We start from the raw sequence: 19,161 nt of genomic DNA, 5'->3' as shown, positions 1-19,161 counted from the left end.
GGAGAAAAAATCCTTGAAAAATTCTTGCAACACACTTCACCAATGGGACACCAGTGGGCGTGTTTATGGAAATTCTTTATATAGACCCTGTTTACACCTGAATTCTTCACATTTGCTTGCATTTGACTTGAGAAACATGGATCTGCGCTGGAAGAGCTTTTACTTTGACTTGGATCTGGACATGAGGACGGCTCAGGCTTATGCTGTTGCTTGCCATGAACAGAGGGAGAGAGAGAGGCAGCGAAGACGGCAGCAGCGGCGTATGTGGATACATCCCATTATTGAACTCCGGGAGAGCCGTGGAGCATACCACACCCTCTACAGTGAGCTACAGGCAAACCCGGAGAAATTTACGGATTATACCCGGATAACCCAAGAAACCTTTAACTATTTGCTTGGTCGGGTCAAAGAAGTCATCCGGAGACAGGACACGCAGCTCCGGCGTGCGATTACTCCTGAGGAACGGCTCCTGGTCACATTAGGCCTGTTTCACACTTCCGTTTTTGTGTCCGCCAAACGGATCCGTTTCCGTTTTTTTGACGGAAACTGATGCAAACGGATCCGTTTTTTTAAAAACGGATCCGTTTTTTTGACGGATCCGCGGTAACCGTAATGGAAGTCTATGGGACAAAAAAAAACGGATCCTGCAAAAAATGGCGGATCCGTTTTTTTACGGAAAGCAACGGATTTTGACGGATTTGAAAAAACGGAAGTGTGAAACAGGCCTTAAGGTACGTAGTTTTGCTAAACCAATGCCTGTTGATTTTTCTTGCTTGTGACATGTACTCTTCCAAATCTGGCATAATTACAGTTCTGCCATGTCGGTAACTACAAGCTGCGTTAATTTTTGGATGGCATGTATTGAACCAAAGGCTGCAGAATTTTTTTTTTTTTAATTTAACGTGTTAAAAAAATTATGTATACACAAATATTAATTATTGTTTTCTTTGTGTCACAGATTCATGGCTACTGGAGAGAACCTCTCGTCACTGCACTTCCAGTACCGGATTGGAATCTCCACATTGTCTGGATATGTAGCGGACACCTGCCGAGCTCTCTGGAACATTCCTTGTCCCGAATTCATGCCCATGCCAACCGCAGAAAAGTGGTTGGAAATCGCCAAAAGATTCTGGACAATCTGCAATTTCCCTAACTGTTTGGGAGAGGTGGATGGGAAACACATCCGGATTATCAAGCCCAAAAGAACAGGCTCTGAGTTCTTTAACTACAAAAAGTACTTTTATACTGTACTGATGGCCATTGCGGATGCAGACTGTATGTTTATTGCAGTGGACACTGGGGCATTTGGCTGTGGGAATGACTCCAAGGCTTTTAAGACCTCGGACATGGGCAGGAGGTTGTATGGCAACAACTTCAATTTCCTCATGCCACGGCCTCTTCCCAACACCGAAGGTCCGCCACAGCCATTTGTAATGGTTGGTGATGAAGCGTTCCAGATGTGCCAAAACCTGCTTGAACCCTACTCCAGCCGGGACTTGGACCACAACAAAGAGTTTTCAATTACAGGCTCACCAGGGCCAGGAGAACAGTAGAGTGTGCATTTGGTATCCTTGTATCTAGATGGCGCATTCTTGGCACAGCTATAAATCTGAAACTGGAAACCGTGGATGAGTTGGTCAAGGCCTGTGTTGTTCTACATAACTTTGTACTTTCTCGAGAGCACCCGAACTTTGATCTTGATGATGTTGATCCTAATCCATTGCCTGAATTTACACAGCACCCTCTCAGGTCATCCGTTGAAGTTGGCCAAATGAGGGACCAATTTGCGGCATACTTCAACTCAGATGTAGGATGGGTGGAATGGCAAGAGCAAATGGTTTAAAAAATTTTTATTACATGTTCTTTGTATGTTAATAAAAAAAACTGTTTTGATACCTGTACTGAGTGCATTCTCTGTTTTTACACTCCCTATACCATTAGCAAGTAGCCAGGTGTATCAGTGAATTTATGATGCTGTGTTTTGTGCATCATGATTTCACTAATACTCCAGAGTAGGTGACTATATAGAATATGTGGTTATTTACAAGGTATATCTATAGTTCCTTGCCTTTTTGTCTAATAGTTAAATGAGAACAATAGATATGCCTTGCACTCAACACCATCCTCTATAGCCATGGTTTTCAAAATGTAGTCCTAAATGTCAACCAACATATCATGTTTACTTTTTTTAAAATTTTTTTTAACTCAAATTTAATTACTAAAAACATGCTATGTTGGTTTTCTTTGAATACTGTAGTTGGGAAACCCTGCTCAATTCAGTGTGTGAAATACACCAGATATCTCGATTACTGACGTTTCTTGTGTCAGTCTTGTAGATATGTTTTGTCAACGAAACCAATTTACATGACTTGTCTTTTTCACAGCAGTGTCGACATTCTAGTAATATTGCACAGACAGACTGGATCCAGCAGGGTTCCCCAACTCCAATCCACAAGGTCCACCACCAGATCATGTTGTAATGAAATCCATAGCTCTGTTGATAACTGTTTCACAAGAGCCCAAAGAAAAGAGGATTCCATAAAACATGATCTTTTGGTGGACCTTGAGGACTGGAGTTGGGGAACACTGCTGGATCGAGTATGTGCAATATTACTAGAATGTAGAGACTGTTTTTGAAAAGGCAAGTCATGTCGATTTGGTTTGTTGACATCACACATATCTCCAAGACTGACACAAGAAACAAGGCTCACACAAGAAACAGTAATGAAGATATATGTTGTTGCAAAAACGCTAAGTGTACGGCGCAGTGTGTGTACGGCGCAGTGTGTGTAGTCGGCGATAGACACAGTAACCATTCCAAATTTTTTGAAAGCACAAGTGCACATTTATTTTGTAACAAAAAAAGAACCAAAAAAAAATTTATTAGGAATGACGTTTGGGGGAAGATTGGGAGACTTTGGGTGTGTGGAGAGGCGAGGAACGACTGGAGGTAGAGGAAGGGGTTCTAGGAGAAGGGGCGACAAAAGTACTGGGGGAAGGGAGCACTGGAATGGACATTGAGCCAGCTTGAGACACATTAGGAGGAGACGGTGGATGGACAAACAAAGTTTTTTTTTTCTTCTTCTTTGGCGCAGGAATATCCTGCCCGGACCGACTTGCAGCCTGTGACCGCCTTACTTTTGTTGACCGCCTGGTGACGGTGGACTGTGGCGTTGCCCTGTAAAATAGGTAATGCAGATCACCCCTTTGCTGCTCTGTGGTGGCGGTGCTGCTAGAAGTGGCGGTGCTCCTAGGAGAGGAATTTGGGTCGGTGCTCTGAGCAGGAGGCTGCCTGTCTGGGATCTCATCCAAAGTTCTTGGGGGATTCAGAGGAGGAGAATTGGTGGCGGTTATGTTGACATGAGGAGTGGTGGTGGTGCTCCTTTGCTGAGAGTTGTGGCGGTGCTCCTTTGCTGCAGAGTGCTGGCGGTGCTCCTTTGCTGATGAGTTGTGGTGGTGCTCTGTTGCTGCGGAGTGCTGGCTGTGCTCCTTTGCTGAGGAGTGGTGGTGGTGCTCTGTTGCTGCGGAGTGCTGGCGGTGCTCCTTTGCTGATGAGTGGTGGTGGTGCTCTGTTGCTGTGGAGTGCTGGCGGTGCTCCTTTGCTGAGGAGTGGTGGTGGTGCTCTGTTGCTGCGGAGTGCTGGCGGTGCTCCTTTGCTGAGGAGTGCTGGCGGTGCTCTGTTGCTGCGGAGTGCTGGTGGTGCTCCTTTGCTGAGGAGTGCTGACGGTGCTCTGTTGCTGTGGAGTGCTGGCGGTGCTCTGTTGCTGCGGAGTGCTGGCGGTGCTCCGTTGGTGTTGACTGGTGGTGTCGGTGGCCCAAGCAGGTTCTGTAGTGGTTTGGCTCCAAGCTGGTGGTGCTGTGGCGGTGGTGGTGCTCCATACAGGAGCAGCGCTTGCCATAGTGAGGGTGGCGGAGGAGTGTCCAGCAGCACTCAGACTTGAGGTGATGTAGTGATGTCCGGCTTCGCTGGGAATGCAGGTGGCCGTGCAGTGGTATAAAGCAGAAGTCGGTAGTGTGGTAAAGCGATGGAACTGTTGGAAATGACACCACTGACTGCTGAACATACCGATTCTGCTGCATAGCCTGCAAGTAAGCAGTGTTGCAGGCCTGTAACACACTCAGCTGTTGCTCAGGACTAAGGTGTTCCGCCATGCCCTGTTCAATTTTACTGAAAAAATGGTGCGCTGGTCTGTTGAGGTCGGCCTCCAGACGGTCAAGGCGCTGGTCAACAGATTGGAATCGGTGTTCCATGTGGTTAAAACCACGTTCCATCAGGGAAAAAACGCTTTCCGTTCTGGCGGCCAGTGCCTTGAGGCTGGCCTTAAAGGCCTCGCTCCAGTGCATGAACTCGGGCATGACATTCCTGCCCAAGGCCCTCTGCCGCTGGCGGGTAGTGCCCGCATAAACAGTGACAGAGACCTGGGACAGGGGAACACCTGATGGACCAGCTTCCTGGTCACCAGCTGTCTGTGTTGCTGACCTGCAAGATGCTTCCTGGCTGTCGGATGGCTGGGATGGGTCCGAGGTCGATCGATGAAGAACCGCTCCCAGGACAGGTTGCAGGGTGCTGCTCCAAGTGCTGTGGAAAGAAAGGGAAAACATGAGTATCATGCATTTACAAGAAGCATCACCTGTGGAATAGAAAAGCACATAGTAATAACAAACCAAATAAAAAAACTTACGCTCTGCTGGCAAGGACCGGTCTCAGGAAAGCCAACTCGCGATGATAGCGGTACTTTCTTCTGCGCCTTGCCGCAGAACCACTCCGAACCTGTCCCTCAGCACGAACATCAGTGTTGAAGCGGTCCTTCATCGAGCGCCAACGTGTGCGGATTTTGTTCACTGTTGGGGAAGAAAAGAAAAAAAAAAATTAGAAAATGCACTTAAAGGGAATCTGTCACCCCTTTTTTGAAATATCATATAATGATATCATTCAATTGTGTGTCACATAAGGATTCTCTTAGTACTTTTACTTCCCACTGACCCCGCACCTTTCATGCATAAATACCTTTTTTTTATATCGGTTCAGATGTATGTAAACTGCCATGGTCCGGTCCGATGGGCGGGGCTTATTCAACTGCTCCCTCCCTGTCTTGCTCTACACAAGAAGAAATGCGTAGAGCAAGACAGGGAGGGGGGAGCAGGTGAATAAGCCCCGCCCAGAGGACCGGACAGCGGCAGTTTACATACATCTGAACCGATATAAAAAAGTATTTATGCATGAAAGGTGCGGGGTCAGGGGGAAGTAAAAGTACTAAGAGAATCCTTATGTGACACACAATTGAATGATATCATTATATGATATCTCAAAAAAGGGGTGACAGATTCCCTTTAAGGCAACTTAATTATCAGCACACACACCGGATAGAACTTTGCAAACAGTCAATGCTGCAGCACAAATAAAATTCTAGACACAATGCAGTCACTGTTGATACTGAGGACACTGTTATGTTTCCTGCTAGAATACAGTATATGTATCAGCGAAAACAACAGTATCATCAGGAGCAAGAGTGAAAACAGGATCAAGACAGCAGTTGAGAAAGCAATCACAGTTTTTCACAAGGCATTGTTGTTTTAAATGCAAGAGTATATCTTGCCAAAAAAACACCAGCACCATCAGGACCATAAATCAATGCAGCAGTTGAAGACCAAACTCAATCACAGTTTTCCACAAGGCATTGGTGCTTTTCAAGCAAGAACATATCTTGCCAAAAAAACACCAGCACCATCAGGACCATAAATCAATGCAGAATCAGAGCATCTTTATACTTACTGAATGCCCTTTTTGAAGCTGCAGAGGCGCTGTCCCAGACATCCATCATCGCTGCGGCCACCTCATTCCAGAGCTGCCGGGTCACCACTGTGTCTTTGTACTGCTGGTCACGGCTGTCCCACAACGGGATACGCTCCTCAACAAGGCGGATAAGGTGCTCGTTGTCGATGTAGGCTTCGTCATCCCATTGTGGAACCTAGAAAAAAAAATATAGAATGTTTAGAATTTTGGAAAAGATACAAAAAGAAACAGAAAAGAAGCAAGATAAATAAAGACAGAAAAAAAAAAAATATATATATATACACACTCACATTGCGTCTCCTGGCCATGACTTGACTTCGCTGCTCCCGCTCAGACTGCTCCCGCTCAGAACACTCCCGCTCAGACCGCTCCCGCACTTCTTCTTCAGTGCCCGTGTCCGATGTCTGTAAAGAAAGAAAAAATTAAAACACATTTCTAGAGGCAGCTATACGTACCAAAAGGCAGCAAGATTCTCACCTCACGATCAGCTTGGGCCAGTTCTTGCCGGGTTGGCGAATACATTGAGCCAGAAGAAGACATGCTGAAAAGAAACAAAAAAATACATTAGTACATTATAAAATTGTACAGGACACACAGACATTATGTTGAAGAATACTCACATTTTGGCTCCTGAAGCTTGAATCCACACTTGTAGACTCTTGTCTGCTCTCTGCAAGGCTGTCTGTAGAGTAATTGTCTGACCCTGAAGACACCTTCTTTTATTTACACTCCTCCAAAACAATGTTGCTTGTTTAGGGGGAGTTCTATACCAGTGTCTAGACATTGTTTACTCAAATCGTGCGCGCGCACAAGGCGCTGATGTGCGCGGTGCCAAGCGCTCGTCAGCAACCACATAGACTGTAATGCTAATTGTGCGCACACCGAGCGCACACGTGCGCGCGCTATTTTTTTCACGATGTCGCCGTAAAAAAAATGCAACATGTAGCGTACGGCGCATCTGGGCGCACACCTGTAAAATGCGCAGTGCACGCTAAACGCTGAAGAGCGTGTACATTTGCAAGACCCTGCGATCACCATGTTAAACATAGGGGAACATTGCGTGTGCGCCCGATAGCGCACGATGCGCTGCGCGATCGAACGCTAGTGTGAAACCAGCTATTGAACAAGGACGGTGCTGTCGGTCATTCCACAAGGTTCATGAACTCGAAACCTGAATATTTAAGAAGGTAAAAGTGAGATTTTGTCTTTGTTAGGAGAATATTTATTTGTGCAGAATTATTATACAATGGAATGAAAAACATTTTTTTCCATCTAAGTGGTTTATTTTCATTTGTTGAAATGAGAATAATAACCAAACAACTAAAAATGCATAAAAATACATTTCTGACATATCTTCGGATATTCCTTGGCCCAGTCATGTTCTGTGGTGGTCTGATTTCAGCCTTCCTCACCTCTTCCAAGTCTCTGAGCACTGAACACCTTGTACTTCTGGGCCACAATCGCTTCTTGGCTACTTCACATTTGATTCTTTTCAAATCTTTGGCAGTTATAGTGCATCTTTTTTATTCTACACTTTTTTTACATTGTTGACTATTTGCCCAAAAACTTTTGATTGTTCTATGATCACGCTCCAATATCTTAGCAATTTCAAGAGTGCTGTATCCCTTTGTAATACTTGTAGTAATTTTTGACTTTTTAAAGTCAATTATAAAATTTTTTGAACTATTTTATCTGAAGAAAAAAGTTGCTTAATAAATCTGCACACTTCGAGGCCCCCTTCACACGTCTGTTTTTTATGTCAGTATGCAGTCCAATTTTTTCAGGACCGCAAATCTGAACATACACACACCCATTGTTTTCCATGGTGGCGCGCACATGTCAGATTTTTCACATGGATCGTGTGTCCGTGATAAAAACTTGCAGACATTTCAGTTTTTTATGCAGACAACGGACAAAATGCATGCTACACACACGTCTTGTGTCATCAGGGTGACACGTACCAGCGCCTGGGAAAAAGCGGTACTGTTCGTGCTGATCCAAGGCGCCAGCTACTGAAGGCATCTCTCATCATTGTTGCATGGTCACCCAGATTTTACTGCGACCAGGCCACAATGATTTGTGTTGTATTCAACACCAGTGTATTTCCTGTGTAAAATTAAGAATTAAATAAAAATAATGGTGTGGGCTCACACAAAATTTTCATAACCAGCAGAGGGAAGGCTGACGACTGGGGTTAATGTTAATAATATGGGAAAAAGGACAATATCCCCATAGGCTCCCAGGCTATTAATAACAGCTCCAAAGGTCATTAGTACTGTAGAGATGAGTGGATCGGGCATAATTGGAATTTGCCTGTGCACATGGATTTCCCCAAGAAATTTGATCTGCAGTGAAACTGTTCTCTGCAAATTTAATGTGAGCTGTTTTGATGCTTTGAGGACCAGTCGGGTGATGTGGTAGAGCAAGGGGGCCAGAGAGCTGAATGGTGAGATGTTTTTTTCTCTTATTTTTTTAATCTTTTGATAGACTTTTTAGCTCATAAAATGGTAATTACATTTTTTTTAAATTCAAATACAATTCAGTTCCACTCAAATATATTTGCTTATCTATGTGTGGCAATAGGATTTTTGACTGTTTCAAATAATAATCAGCAGAAATATGAAAGCAGCTCTGGATTGTAATGCATGTAAACTAGAAGAGTAATTTAATGGATTTTTCAAGCTACACATCTTTTAGTGTAGAACATATCTGTGCAGAAAATTAAAAAAAATAAAGAAAATTAAGAAAATTAAAAAGTATGGTAAAGGTAAACATTTTCATTGCAACATTTTCATTGGAATAAGTCACAATGGCATACAATTAGTTTCTCATCATAGATTCCTTGATTATAATTCCAGAAATAAAAACTTTAGAACAGCAAATAAATCAAAGTTTGACTTACCACATTCCTCATTGACTATACATTTCTCTGTCTCTTCTGTAGGGACTTTACACATAGATCCATCTTCTGGAAATTGCTTTACATATCGTTCCCTTGATCTCATTCCCATTCCACAGGTGACACTACAAGGGGACCACATGATCCACTCTGACATCATACATGTGGATGCATCTGAATAAAGAAAAAAGAAACTGAAGATCATGGCAAACCTAGAAAACTCTATAGTAATCAGGGGACAGCTCCTGTCAGGTGCTGTATGGATCGTAAATCAACAATACCAAAAATCAAAACTATGAGATGTTGGATTCCAATTTAAAACCTTTAACTAGGTGTCACGCTCGCGCCTTGGCTGAATGGCGCGAGCTGGGGGGTTGTGGCCCCACTGTGCCACAAACCAGACTACCCTGGAAGGGGCGTGACTACGACAGCTACCTCGGTCAACACTGGAGCCTCTGATGGTGAGGTCAGGCTCGTGCGGCAGGTAGCTGTCGGGTGCCACTCCAGGGTGGTGTCTGGCTGTGGCTGCTGATCCCACTCGGGGACAAGTCACTTGGACAGGTGTGACTAACAAGCAGGCTGAGACACTGGGCAAGCAGGCACGGCTGAGACACAGGGCAAGCAGGCACGGCTTGGAGACACAGGGCAAGCAGGCACGGCTCGGAGACACAGGACAGGTGGGCATGGCTTGGAAAGGAACAGGTAGGGGCCTGTTCACACAGCAGGGGCAGGTATAGGTTTAGGCAGGAAGAAGTGGAGTATGTTGGAACAGGTTAGGAACTGAGCTGCAGGAGTGCAGAGTAGGCGGAGCCGCAGGAGTGCGGAGTAGGCTGGGCTGCAAGGGAGCCGAGCAGGCAGAGCGGCAAGGGAGCCGAGCAGGCAGAGCGGCAAGGGAGCCGAGCAGGCAAAGTGGCAAGGGAGCCGAGCAGGCAGAGCGGCAAGGGAGCCGAGCAGGCAGAGCGGCAAGGGAGCTGAGCAGGCAGAGCGGCAAGAGAGCAGAACAGGCAGAGCTGCAAGAGAGCAGAACAGGCAGAGCTGCAAGAAAGCAGAGCAGGCAGAGCTGCAAGGGTGCAGAGCCTCAGATAGGGAGGACACAAGGAAAGACACAGCAGAGAAGTAAGCCAAAGAGAAGGAGACTGATAGACAGAGGTAAGACTGAGTTCAGACAGAGACACAGGGACAAAGACACAAGGACCAGGATATTCTGCCTCCTGGCAGGCGGACAGAGAAGTACTAGGCAAGGTACCAAGACACAGGAATACGCAATAAGAGCCTTCAGAGAAGGCAAGACATAGGACAGGGCCTGGCTAGCTCAGCAGCAAGGAGCTGAGTTTAGATATTGTACAGGCCAGGGTTAGTGGATGTGGTGGAACTAAATAGTCAAGGGCGCTAGGTGACTGGTCCAGGACAGATTACACAGGTGCACCCTGACTGCATAAAACCAGAGAGTTCTGGCGCTGCCTCCCTATACACACATAGCTTGGAAGCATACAGGAGAGGAGAGGCACAGGGCTGGCAACAGACAGAATTCACAGCATGGCTTGAAGCAGTAAGATGGTGTGCGGGGGATGGGAGGCCATGCAGTGATGCCAGCAGGGTTGTTACAGTACCCCCCCTTTACGGCCCCTCTTCCTCAAGCCTGCCAGAATGACCAGAAGAAGGAGTACAGGACCACACACAGTCCAGGCTGACAGGGCATCCTTCTGGTGAGGTGAAGTAGGCGTGCCATCCGGAATCACCGAGTGCCAAGTTTCTTGGTGGCCAACAGCTTCCAACACAGAGGGTACAAGGACTTCTTCCTCCTGATTGTCAGAAAATAGGGACCTGGAAGCTTCAGACTTGATCCCTACATCAGCCGGCCAGCTGGAAACTGAAGACACCTTCACTAAGTCCAATTTCAGCCCGTTATCAAAAGAAAATTTGACCTCCTCCAGGAGGGTGAGAAACGGAGATACGTAGGCCAATGTTCCAACCACTTCATCCACCTGCCACATGGAAGCTGGAGGCATACATACAGGGAGCCATTTCAGCCTGTTACCCTGAAAAAACTGGACCACAACTTCCTGGTTAGAGGATGAGTGAAGCTCTGTCTTGGGACCTTCACCCCTAGGCCACAGGGGAGCTGAAGGCATACACTCTGGATCCATCTTCAACCCTTTATCCTGGGGAAGACAATCAAGAGGCAGGGGTGCTCTTGGGAGCAGAACACTGGTATAGTCGCTGGGGATGTGTGAGGAGACTGAGACCACCTCCCCCTCTTCCGAGGCATCCTCACACCTTGACTCGGCGACTAGCAAACCAGGTGAAGAAGAGAAGAAGATGACCTTGCTGACTGAATGCGACGCAAGGGAACCAGACACTTCTTGTCACTTGGTTGTTTCAAGTGTGGTGCCCTGCTGGGTCTCCAGACATAAACGGGCACAAGGATCTCTGGTTCAGAATGACCCATGGGCATACCAGTCAACACGTGGAAGATGAACTTCTTCATGTAAAAGCTCCAACCCAGAGCTGTAGTTGTCCTTGTAGGACCAGACTGTTCTCCAATAGGGCTCGGCCACCTCGAGACAACGCCTATGTCGGCTTTGGGAGCTGTATGACAGAGACCACATACTGACTCCGTATGGCTGGCGGTTTATACACACCAAAGCTCCCTGAAGGCAGAGAAACAGTCATTGGCTTCACAGGACAGAGACCGTCAGGATGTTCCTTCACCAGACCAGATTGCTGCTGCAAGCTTGCCAGCCGCTTTTTCTTAGACCTCTTGGATCTTACACGGGAGGCCGACTTGGCAGGCTGTGGAAAAGAAGTGTCAGGGACGGTCACAGGCGGTTGAGCCGATTCACCCACAGGTTCCTCTGCAAGCTTGGAGGGGAAGACTTTTCAGGAGCATCTGGACGAGGCATGTCGAACACTTTATGGAAGGCCACCAGGAAGGCCCCCAGGCTCATGACGATAGGATCCCCTGCTTCCCAAAGGGGACAGATCCACATCAAGGCATCACCAGCTAGGAAGGACATGATGTATCCCACCTTGACCCGGTCCGAGGGGTAACAAGCTGCATTCTGCAGGATGTAGCGCAGGCACTTTTTTAGGAACCCTTGACACTCAGTAGGGTTCCCATAGAACCTAGGCGGGTCATCTGGGTTGTGCTCCTCATAGGCCAGAAGTTGCTCATACATAGCCCTGGAGACAATGAGTGGTTCAGAAGTCTCAACAATTGGAACCACGCAAGGCGGAACAAATTCTTCCGGATGCTCATACTGGCAGGGAGAAAGTTCACCATGCTCTTCGAGCGGAAGGACATGGGACTCAGCGGGGACCATGGCCTGTGCAAACTGTCACGCTCGCGCCTTGGCTGAATGGCGTGAGCTGGGGGGTTGTGGCCCCACTGTGCCACAAACCAGACTACCCTGGAAGGGGCGTGACTACGACAGCTACCTTGGTCAACACTGGAGCCTCTGATGGTGAGGTCAGGCTCGTGCGGCAGGTAGCTGTCGGGTGCCACTCCAGGGTGGTGTCTGGCTGTGGCTGCTGATCCCACTCGGGGACAAGTCACTTGGACAGGTGTGACTAACAGCTAGGCTGAGACACTGGGCAAGCAGGCACGGCTGAGACACAGGGCAAGCAGGCACGGCTTGGTACACTGGCAGGCAGGCACGGCTTGGAGACACAGGGCTAGCAGACACGGCTTGGAGACACAGGGCAAGCAGGCACGGCTTGGAAACATAGGACAGGTGTGCACGGCTCGGAGACACAGGACAGGCAGGCAAGGCTCGGAAAGGAACAGGTAGGGGCCTGTTCACACAGCAGGGGCAGGTATAGGTTTAGGCAGGAAGAAGTGGAGTATGTTGGAACAGGTTAGGAACTGATCCGCAGGAGTGTGGAGTAGGCGGAACCGCAGGAGTGCGGAGTAGGCTGGGCTGCAAGGGAGCCGAGCAGGAAGAGCAGCTAGGGAGCCGAGGAGGCAGAGCGGCTAGGGAGACAAACAGGCAGAGCGGAAAGGGAGCTGAGCAGGCAGAGCTGCAAGGGAGCCGAGCAGGCAGAGCGGCAAGGGAGCCGAGCAGGCAGAGCGGCAAGGGAGCCAAGCAGGCAGAGCTGCAAGGGGGCCGAGCAGGCAGAGCTGCAAGGGAGCAGAGCAGGCAGACCTGCAAGAGAGCATAACAGGCAGAGCTGCAAGAGAGCAGAGCAGGCAGAGCTGCAAGGGTGCAGAGCCTCAGATAGGGAGGACACAAGGAAAGACACAGCAGAGAAGGAAGCAAAAGACAAGGAGACTGATAGACAGAGGTAAGACTGAGTTCAGACAGAGATACAGGGACAAAGACACAAGGACCAGGATATTCTGTCTCCTGGCAGCCGGACAGAGAAGTACTAGGCAAGGTACCAAGACACAGGAATACGCAATAAGAGCCTTCAGAGAAGGCAAGACATAGGACAGGGCCTGGCTAGCTCAGCAGCAAGGAGCTGAGTTTAGACATTGCACAGGCCAGGGTTAGTGGATGTGGCGGAACTAAATAGTCAAGGGCACTAGGTGATTGGTCCAGGACAGATTACACAGGTGCACCCTGACTGCATAAGAACCAGAGAGTTCTGGCGCCGCCACCCTATACACACATAGCTTGGAAGCATACAGGAGAGCAGAGGAACAGGGCTGGCAACAGACCGAATTCACAGCATGGCTTGAAGCAGTAAGTTGGTCTGCGGGGGATGGGAGGCCATGCAGTGATGCCAGCAGGGTTGTTACACTAGGTTCCAAATTATCAGGTATAATTTATAGTTCTGATTTTCTCATATGAAGTAAAACATTTTTTGTGAAGTCACCATAGGATATGTTGTCTGATAGAGCCCAAAACCTGTCACGATCCATTTTTGGATCTGTGGCAGGTTTTGCTTTGCATATTAAACCTTTTTTCCTTTCAGGCCATCGGGGGTTAATATCTGTTTTTCCCCCGGTGGCCGCTGGTGTAATTGCATGGCTGGTCAGTTTTGCTGACGCAGGTGGTGGCCACTCCCACCTTCCTTTAAAAGGTCACCTGGTGCTCAGCTAACTGTTGGTGATACTCTTCCTCTTTGGAGACCAACCAAGCAGGAGTCAGGAGCTGGCTGAGTGCAGGGGAGCTTCAGCTAATACCTTGTTCTGGTGCCTAACTCTGCTGTGCGAAGCATTGCAGCAGATAAAGCTAAGTTTTGTTTTTTAGCTGAATTAACCCCGAGGTGTCTGTCTTATCTTTTCTTTTGTTTTATTTGTGCAGTTCACTTTTTTCCCTGTCTCACCTCCTGGTGAGGGGGTTTGGGGTTTAGCTCAGGGCTAAACAGGAGATAGGGACAGGTTGGTGACTTGGGCCTCACTACCATCAAGTGTACTCCCAAGTTAAGGAAAGTCAGGGTACCCCCTTAGCCTGAGGGGCAGTTCAGGGGTCCAGGTTCCTTGTCCCCTGTTTCCCGACTACTGCCTCGTGACAAAACCTTTGTAATTGTAAACTGTGGTGTCCTGTGCATGTCTTTATATCTAAAGAATATCTAGCTAAAAAGACCAAAAAGTTCAGCAATACTAGAAAACATGGCTGATTTCTTACAAAACAGCCTGTTCATATGTTTTTGGGATTGTTGGTCAGTTCCATTGTTGAGAATTTGTGTTAATTGCAATATCAAGGGCAATTTGTGAGCATGAACGTTTTGGAAGGAATCAGTCCTGTTTTTCTTATCCTGTACACCTCCTGATTCAAAAATATAAACAATGCTGAAGACCAGACCAAACAATATCTAAAGTCCTTCCACATAGCCCCTTCCGACATCCCGCGCAGCCTTCCCGCCTCTCTCCACGCTCCCGGTCCCAGTAATCCTTTGCGAGCGATGACGTCCGTTCTCGCGGGATCGCGAAGTCTTGCGGTCAGTCGCGCGACGTCATCGCGAATGACTGCGAGACGTCGCGATCCCACGAGAACGGACGTCATCGCGGTAATTCTCGCAAAGGATTACTAGGACCGGGAGCGTGGAGAGAGGCGGGAAGGCTGCGCGGGACGCCGGAAGGTAAGAATAACAATATATTTTTTTTTAATTATTATTTTTTTACATCCTATCTTTTACTATTGATGCCGCATAGGCAGCCTCATTAGTAAAAAGTTGGTCACACTCGTGAAACACTATGTTTGACGAGTGTGACCAACCTGTCAATCAGTTCTCCAAGCGATGCTACAGATCGCTTGGAAAACGCTAGCAATTCTGCAAGCTAATAACGCTTGCAAAATGCTAGTTTTTCCGCGGGAAAATCGCGGGAATTTAAAATGCGATTTTCCCGCGGAATGGAATTCGGAATTCTCGCGGTAATTTCCGTGAGAGTTCCGCTACGTGTGAGCGTAGCCTTAATAGCAAAAATGTTTTGACAGATTTATCATAGAACTTGCAATCACAAATGAGTCATAACATATGACAATAAGGTAGTTTATTTTTAATTTAGATAATAGCTAAAATAATACTACTTTTTAAAAACTTATAGCATAGTCTGTTAATTATAAGGTTTTTGGCACCAAATTCTTGCAGTTTGTTAGGGAAATCATGGAGCCTGTGCAGAAACAAAAAGAATAGACCTCATTCACTATTGAAAATGAAGGGCCAGGATACGAGAAATATGTAATCGACCAATGAAATCTTCATATACGTCTCAATATATGATATGATGTCTACAAAAAACCCTTCATCTTAATGTAATGGCATTAAATGTAGCAATAAAATGGTTGAAGACACCTCACGGGTCTACCCCTTTAACCTTTTGTGTTTATTTGACTTCCAAATTACCATCATCACTGCATCCTGGACCCATACAGGGTTCAAAGTCCTGTGTGTCTGGACATGGCACACTGAGATCCAGCTGTGCTTTCAGCATACGTTGTCTCATTCTTTTGCCTTTCTCACAGGTGGCAGAGCTACAAGCAGACCAGGGAGACCAGTTGGAATAGATACAAGTCTCCGGGGTGTCATCTAAAAGACAATAACAGAACAATCATTCAGATGACTTTAACTTTTGAATATAATAGAAAAGCTTCATTTTTTGCGATAACAAAGTTTGGCAATACCTGATTGTGGCAACATCGCATTTAATCTGAATTATCCAGACATATTATTTCAGTGGGCCCAGGGACATAAGCTGGAATTCATGTGAGAATGACTGTTGTCTCTTATTGTCACTAAATTATTGTTCAATGGCTGTCATTTGTTGACTGGCTGCTGATTAGCTATTGTATTGCAGTCCTAGTATTGTTCTAGTATAGAAATAGAAATAGTACAATTGCGCAGTATTTTGACAGAGGTTGTGTGCAGGTAAGAACTGGGAGACTACGTCATAGGTGTATGAAGGAGACAGATTATGGATGGCTTTGTATGCCAGCATTAGGGTATTGAAGTTGTCTCTCTGAGTAATGGGGAAGCCAGTGATGGGATTAACTGAGTTGAGTGGCCGGGGAACAGAGGGTCATAAGTAGATTAATCGGACAGCAGAGTTTAGGATAGATTGGAGGGGTGCGAGACTGTTAGAAAGGAGGCCACAAAGCAGGAGGTTGCAGTAGTCAATGTGGGAGATGATGAGTGTATGGACTGTTTTTGTAGATTCTTGATTAAGGAATGTACAGATCCAGGAAATATTTTTATGGAAGTGTAGTTGAGGCAGCGAGCCTGCTTGACGCCCTTATCTGCGCTGTTTAGATGAGGGACAGAAAGAGCATGTGCTCCAGTGGATGGCAAGTGGCCTCTCCTCCTCTTCCTCCACCTTAACATCGCACTTATGTTATACGCACCCCGCAGACCATCGACTTGCATCACTGCAGAGGTCTTTCGGCCTACTGGTTAACCATTTGATATGCGATATGCTAACATGGTGAAATTCCACTCTGCACATGTTGCAGTGACTGTGGCAGCAGTATGAGCCCTGGTGCAGTATGTCCATTTCCATAGCCTGGGCTAATGTGGAATGGACGTTGTGCAAATCATGCTTGTGGAGTGGGCACAGATGAAGGACCCTTCTGCACAATTTCGAAATGGCTACTAACATGGTTAGCGCTGACAATACCCCCATCAGCATGACTACTTTATTCAGGTGATCTACATGCTGGAGAACATTTGGAATACCCTGTGGGAGGAGGTGGTGGCTCTAGAGGAAGAGATGGAAGCAGAGGAGGATGCGGAAGGGATAACAATATCTCTAAGTTCCAGACTGACATCAAACAGGCTGGTGCCATGGGAGGGTGGAATACAGCTATCGAGAGGGGCTCATGGTACCAGACAAACTGTTACTGAATTTGCAGTAGCTGAGGATGAGGAGGAAGAGGTCAATAGTCAGGAGATGAAGAGGGTAATGAGTCCCTTGCTGTTGTCCGTGGTTGGCGGAAGGGGATGGAGGAAACAAGCATGAGTGTTACCCCAACACCAGCACACCATAGACTTGGACCACATGGTAGCGGCCGACACATGAGCACCTTCTTGCTGCACTATCTGCAACATGATGCCCGTATTCTTAGGAGTAAAAATAGTGTTTTATAGTGGGTTGCCACTCTGTTAGATCCATGGTACAAGAGTAAGTTTTGCCAGATGCTTTCCCCCAGGAAAGGTACGTGCGCATGCTGGAGTATAGAAACATGCTTCTAGAGAATCGTAAGAGTGATTTTCACCAGGACAGTTTTGAGGCACACAGTATGCATCGCAGCTATAGACTTCCAACCATGGGAACATCAAGTCATCAATGCAAAAACATTAGCAGCAGCAGTGTAAGTGGCATAAGCAATTAATGTGAGCTGTTTTACACATTTGTACCAGTTCATCCAAGAACAGAATAGAGTAGAAGTCTGACACGTTGTGAACAACTGGAAAGGATGGTGCAGGAGTATCTCGAGCTCAATATCAATGTCATCAGAGGGATTTTGGCCCCTTTTACATTTTGGTTTTCAAAAATGGAAGAATGGCCTGAGCTTGCCTGCCCCGCCTTGGATTTTTTGTCAAGCCCAGCAGCCAACGTTCTCTCAAACATGATATAGGTAGGGCATTGGCAAGCACGCAGTGGTGTCAACCACAGATATTGATTGTGGACCCAAGCAATCAGCCCACTGGGTGCTAGAATGACATGAGCCTGAGCATGCTGGTGGGGTAAGACTTGTAATGACAGGCCTCTGCTGAGCTTGGTACGACTCCGGTTGCAAATGACTATTCTCTTGTATTCCAAACTTTCTGTAAAAGAGTGCCATATTGGGGACCACCTAACACTGGCCTGGGTACTGGCCATGTGTGGGTGCTCCAGGGAGCAATTGACCTCCTTCTCCCTCTGTCAGCCCCACTACCTCTTCCTGTCTGTAGTGTTGCTGCAGATCCTCCCCTCCTGCAATGGTGTGCTCACTGTGCACTGTGTAACCTTGCTAGGTTTGGTCAGAGACTTCATCATCCACCGTCTCATCTTCTACTTCCTCACTTTGGTCCTGCTCCTGACTTGTTCTCTTAACATGACTTGTTGGAACTGTGTCTCATCATCATCCACCTCTTTCGATAGTAATTGCTGTTAACCACAGTCATCTTCTACTAACATGGCTGCCCAAATATTTGGCCATCACCACACACAATCTCCTCATGTCACTCTTGAAATTTGCATGGTGACAGACCAGAAGAAGCCATAAATGGGAAGATATAGAGTACTTCGGAGAGTACTAGTATGGGGTAAATTGTCTCCTGAGATTTGGCATGGTTGGAGGAAGGAGGATTAGGTTGAGGATTATGTGGTTCAGTCTCTCGGCTAGTGAGACTGGACCATGTGGAAGAAAGGGTGGTGCTAGAAAACAGACTAGAAGCAATATTTGCCATTCAACACACAACCTGCTCGCACTGTTCTGGCTTCAACAGTGGTGTCTTTTGCCCCCCTGAAAAGTGGGACAGGAAGCTATGTCTCCTGGATGAGTGTGTTTGTTGTGCCCCTGCAGCAGGGACAATTTAACCTAGACCACAGCCTCTGAGTGCACCATCAGCAACATGTTCATTTCCCCATCCCTTACTGCATGCCTGGCACATTTTAACTTATGTATACAGCTACGCGCAGTATTATTAGATAATAAAATCTGTTTAAATTGTTTTGTCTAGCACAGGTTCTGGTAGTGGGAAACTCAATTATTAGGGGAACAGATAGGGCAATCTGTCACAAAGACAGGAATCGTCGAACGGTGTGCTGCCTACCTGGCACTCGAGTCCGACACATCGCTGATCGGGTTGACAGATTACTGGGAGGGGCTGGTGAGGATCCAGTGGTCATGGTGCACGTTGGCACAAATGACAAAGTTAGAGGTAGATGGAAGGTCCTTAAATGCCCCGTCACACTAAGCAACTTAGCAGCGATCCTGACACCGATATCAAGGTGTCAGGATCACTAGTAAGTCGCTATGTGATCGCTGGTGAGCTGTCACACAGACAGCTTCACCAGCGATCAGCACAGCGATGCCGAGCA

At 47.0% G+C, this 19,161-nt stretch overlaps 1 protein-coding gene across 2 annotated transcripts in view; it reads right to left on the bottom strand.

Moving 5' to 3' along the window:
• SPON1 (spondin 1) overlaps nucleotides 1-19,161 on the bottom strand; it is a 744,565-nt gene that overhangs the window by 39,887 nt on the left and 685,517 nt on the right. For both annotated transcript variants that reach the window (XM_073576349.1, XM_073576350.1), the window contains 2 exons: nucleotides 15,486-15,668; nucleotides 8,697-8,867 (listed from right to left, as the gene is read on the bottom strand). In XM_073576349.1, the coding sequence (XP_073432450.1) occupies nucleotides 8,697-8,867; nucleotides 15,486-15,668 (354 nt within the window). The remainder of the gene's footprint in view (nucleotides 1-8,696; nucleotides 8,868-15,485; nucleotides 15,669-19,161) is intronic.

This window comes from Dendrobates tinctorius, unplaced genomic scaffold (genome assembly GCF_039654945.1).
Source record: "Dendrobates tinctorius isolate UK_male_01 unplaced genomic scaffold, ASM3965494v1 ptg000048l, whole genome shotgun sequence".
Taxonomy (NCBI): Eukaryota; Metazoa; Chordata; class Amphibia; order Anura; family Dendrobatidae; genus Dendrobates; species Dendrobates tinctorius.
The sequence above is the reverse complement of the archived record's forward strand: the minus strand, read 5'-3'. Positions and strand labels throughout refer to the sequence as shown.